At 59.6% G+C, this 4,374-nt stretch overlaps 1 protein-coding gene across 1 annotated transcript in view; it reads left to right on the top strand.

Moving 5' to 3' along the window:
• Positions 1–984: 984 nt before the first annotated feature.
• Positions 985–4,374, top strand: part of LMX1A (LIM homeobox transcription factor 1 alpha) — a 143,782-nt gene continuing 140,392 nt past the window's right edge. Inside the window, exons 1-2 of the mRNA XM_024741976.1 lie at positions 985–1,060; positions 3,312–3,498. Of these exons, the coding sequence (XP_024597744.1) occupies positions 985–1,060; positions 3,312–3,498 (263 nt within the window). The remainder of the gene's footprint in view (positions 1,061–3,311; positions 3,499–4,374) is intronic.

Raw genomic sequence — 4,374 nt, 5'->3', positions numbered from 1 at the left:
GCCCGGGCGCGCCGAGGAGCGGAGCCAGGGGCCGGCGCTCGCTCCGGCTCCCTCCCGGGCGCGCCGGAGCCGGGGGCGGCCGCTCTGGCTGCAGCCTCGAGGGCCTACGCCTCCCCCGGCCGAAGCTTCCCGCGGCGCTCGGCAACTTCATTCGGCTCCTGCCACCGGGAGCGAGCTCACCCATCAGGTAAGGAAGGCTGCCTGTTCCTAGGCTCCAGCTCGGGCGGGCGTGTTTCTGAAAGTTGATTTGAAATGCATCCAAGAGTGAGCAGGGCCAGCCGCGGCTCCTCCCCGAGGCGACTTCTTTGCTCCTGCAGACATTCCCGGCACCGGCCGACCGGCGGGAGGACCTCCCCGCGCGCCCAGCACGCCCGCTCCTGCGCGCCCCCAGCAGATGCCAGTGCCCTGAGTCCGGGAGCTGGCGGGACGCTCTCCGGGTCGCTTACTCTGCCCCTCCTCGGTCGGGGCAGGTGAGGGACGCAACGCGGCCGGTCTGGGCGCGGGCTATAGACCTCGTAGTTCCGCGTGCCTGGGCCGGGCCCCGCGAGGGAAAACACCCACTCTTTTTAATCTCCATCTTACCCCAGTAGTTGGGTTCCCGCAGAGGCGTCCCTAGGGCCCCCACTAGTATAGGTTGGGGCGGAGTCGGACTCGGGATGGGAAACCTGGGCTGGGGACCGGGTGGAGGGGGTTGGGGGGCAGGGGAAGGAGAAACGCAGTTGGGGGGCGGAGGCCTAAGTACTTAACGCGTTGACTTCGAGTGAAATCAGATCAGTCAGAGCAGTTCGCTGTGACTCGTTTCTCTCCTCCCACCCCACATTTCTCTTGGCTGGACTCTACCCTCCCAGCTCATTCTGGTCACCCTGGACACTCCCTCCGTCTTTTCCCAAGAGTGCGGCGGCTACGGGCGCCGCGTCCCAGAGGGCACAGACGCCTAAAGCGTCGTCTCCTCTCCTCTACAGGTCCTCCCGGCCCGGCCCGAACATGCTGGACGGCCTGAAGATGGAGGAGAACTTCCAAAGCGCCATTGAGACGTCGGCCTCCTTCTCCTCGCTGCTGGGTGAGTATTCAGGCCATGCGCCTGGGCGCACCGTCTTTCCGCCAGGCCCCAGCTCTGGAGCCCAGCTTGCTTGGACCCGGTCGGCAATAGGGGAGCTAGCGGCCCGCTTCATGCACTCAGCTGAGCCCACTCCCTGTCTAGCCGTCAGTCTCTGTGGGTCCTTCCTACCCTTAACCGACAAGCCACCCCAGGCCTCACGCATCGGGCACGGAACTCCCCAGAGCCGCGAGGGGCGGGCGAGATTGCTTGCAGGCGTTTGAGTGGCAAATGATTAAAAATACCCAGGACTGGATTTTTAATCACAGAGCTGATCGACGTCTCGTAAATGCCGCCGTCTTCTCTGAGGCTTAAGGATGAGCACACAAACCCCAGTCACGGAGCACCCAAGTTCGAGGCGGCATCTCGCCTCCACCAACTCCAGCCCCAATCTCAGCCTCAAGCACCGCGGAGAGGCTTTTCCGGGCCGGTGGGCAGCGCAGCGCGGGGATTAGCCCGCGCGGCAGGGCCTTTGCCTCGGCTTTAATTAACTGGAGCCGGATCTCGGGTCCGGCGTGTCGCCCTCCCTCCCGGGTCTCCCCAATCTCTTCGCAGCGACCACGGAGGAGCGGCGAACCCAGGGCCTCGACCCACACGCGGGTCTAACCGAGCTGAGGCCAGGGATTCCCACCCTCCACCCCGCACCCCGCCCTCTATGCTTTTCAAGTTTGGTGAATGGGTGTTTTAAAATTTTTTAGCGGGAGGGGTTTTCGTTTTGTCAGTTAAAGCTCTTGCCCCTTTCCCTAACTCGGAACCGCTAGAGCGGGGTGGAGGCGGAGGATGAGGCTGTTCGGCTAGAGAAACCAGACTGAGGGAGGAATCCCCCCCCCAACTCCCCAGATGAAACGAAATCGCGTGCACCGCGTTCCCCTTTTTCAACCGCCCTTTCGGAAACTTACCGACTCCATACAGCCTCGGAAGATCTAGGGCGTCAGAGCTGGCCCAGACCTGGCGCAGGGCGCGCTCGAACTTCTTGCGTTCAGCGGGCGTCGCGGCTCGCCCGGTACTCCCTGCCCGGCCCACGTCCGCTCTCTGCGCCCGGCTCGTGGCCCTAGACGCCGAGACAGGGCAGAAAGAATAGGGAATATTTTAAAGATCTCGCTACTTCTAGTCCTCCCTGCCTGAGCGCCAAGGGGACCGGCCCCGCTCCTGAGCCGGTGGCTGCGTCTCCTGAGGGGAAGGCCACCGAGTAGCAGAGAAACTGGGAAGGGTCAGGCCCTTTGGGACACCACGCGCAAAGGTATTGTTACCCGGGGGAACAGGCCTTCTTTAAATAGCTGTGAAACGTGCCGACATAGCGACAAAGGTGGCTCAGCCCCCCCCCCCCCAAAAAAAAAAAAAAAAAAAAAAGCCGCCCCCCCGCACCCGCAAACTAAAGGGACAAAAGTGACACAAGTGCAAGGGTTGGGACAGAGAGGAGTCCCTTTCGCGCTGAGTCGCTTTGGGTGCGGTTTCGCCCTCACGCGTGGCTGCTGAGCTCGCCTGATTCCCGGAATCCTGGCCGGACACTCCGCGGCGTCTCCGAATCCTGCTTCTTCCCTGTTTTTTGTTTTCTTCCCTCCATTTTGATGCTTCTTAATTATGAAAAAAACCCATCTGTAATTTGCGCTCCAGCCAGCAGTTTGGGGTTCATTGGTTTGAACAATACTTAGTTTGCTTAGGGCGAGAACGGTATTTTTCTGCACGCACGGGACTTTTTAGGAAGCAAAGAAAATGTAAAGTTTTCCTTCAAAAAATAGAACAGAATTGCGTTTTAGCAAAAGACAAAACCAAACAACAAAGTAGAAATTTCTTTTTACACACTCTCAGTTTTAATAATAGACAATAGAGACAAGCATAGTGAGTGATTTAGTGATTACGTGATAAACCTGGGAGCACAAATTTATTTGCAGGCCGATTTTACAGGATGTGCGCACGTTTGCGCGCATACCAGGGTAGGTTTGATAATTAAAGGCCACTTATTATTGATTTCTGCCCCCTCCCCTGGTAGAACTGAAACCGTCCCACATAGTCCCTGTTTATTAGAAATGCCATTTGGTTTGATTTTGCTCTGCTCTCCAAATCTAAGCTTGGATGTTTTGCAGGGGGCTTCCCAGGGTGGGAGGACGCGGGGGTAAATCCGTGGGTGTGGAGTGATCCGTAGCTGGTCCGGGCCGGGTTTGGCCGGGATGCTGGGCCGGCTCGGCTCACGGGCGGACGTCTGTTGCTGCTGTAGGCAGAGCGGTGAGCCCCAAGTCTGTCTGCGAGGGCTGTCAACGGGTCATCTCGGACAGGTTTCTGCTGCGGCTCAACGACAGCTTCTGGCATGAGCAGTGCGTGCAGTGTACCTCCTGCAAAGAGCCCCTGGAGACCACCTGCTTCTACCGGGACAAGAAGCTCTACTGCAAGTATGACTACGAGAAGTAAGTGCCCGCGCCTCGGAGCGCGTCCCACACACTGGATCAGCGGGCGAGGGAGACTTCCTCCTTCTTCACCCCCTCATATGCTTCTGGAAGGAGCAAGATGCACCCAAGAGCCCAGATACGCAGGTGCCCATTTACCCGCATCCTCTACGCTCCCCAGGGCGGCAGAGGGACTGCGCGGGTGCACGCAACCACGGCCCAGGCCCCGCAGAAGCCCAAGGGATGGCTCCCGTTGTGGTCTGCTCGCCCAGTTTTCCCGACCTGGCCATTCCCCGAGGACACTCCTTTGTGGGTACTCCCACCCCATCAACGTTGTTTCTCCCCTCCCTGCTTCACGGGGGTGCCCTTGGGGACGGCCAGTGGCCCACCTCTGCTCGCCGGCTCCCCCTCTACCTTACCCACCTGTCTGCGCCACCCACGCGCTTATGCGCAGAGCTGAGGTGGTCCTGATTCCATAGCTTGGGTCCCCTGTGCTCCTACCTCGCTTGGCTTTGTCCACTGGGGTCCCCGACAGACTGGGCTCGGAAACACCGCTGCTGCCCCTCTGAGCTCCGCGGCAGCGCACACCCCTTTTGCTTTTTCTCTCACTGTATTCTCCCCAGCCCCTTCCCCGTTGTCTGCAAAACCCTCGGGCCTTAGGAGCAGTAAGGCCAGGTCCTCCATCCTCCGCCTCCTCCCTAATTCCCATGTGGGCATGCGTTTCTGCCACGCCGCAGGTTCAGTTCCCTCCCGTCGACGCGAACGTTCTGGTGTGTTTTGAGGAGACCTAGGAGACAGGTATTTAAGAAAGTGGATTATTTCGATTCTAGATCTCCATAATGTCTAAAGCCTGGACGAGGCTGGGGAGTGGGAGTTTGAAGGACTTCCTGGTTCCGG

This window comes from Neophocaena asiaeorientalis, unplaced genomic scaffold, assembly GCF_003031525.2.
Source record: "Neophocaena asiaeorientalis asiaeorientalis breed wild unplaced genomic scaffold, Neophocaena_asiaeorientalis_V1.1 scaffold283, whole genome shotgun sequence".
In the NCBI taxonomy this organism is placed as follows: Eukaryota; Metazoa; Chordata; class Mammalia; order Artiodactyla; family Phocoenidae; genus Neophocaena; species Neophocaena asiaeorientalis.
Note: the sequence above shows the minus strand (reverse complement) of the source record. Positions and strands in the feature narration are given on the sequence as shown.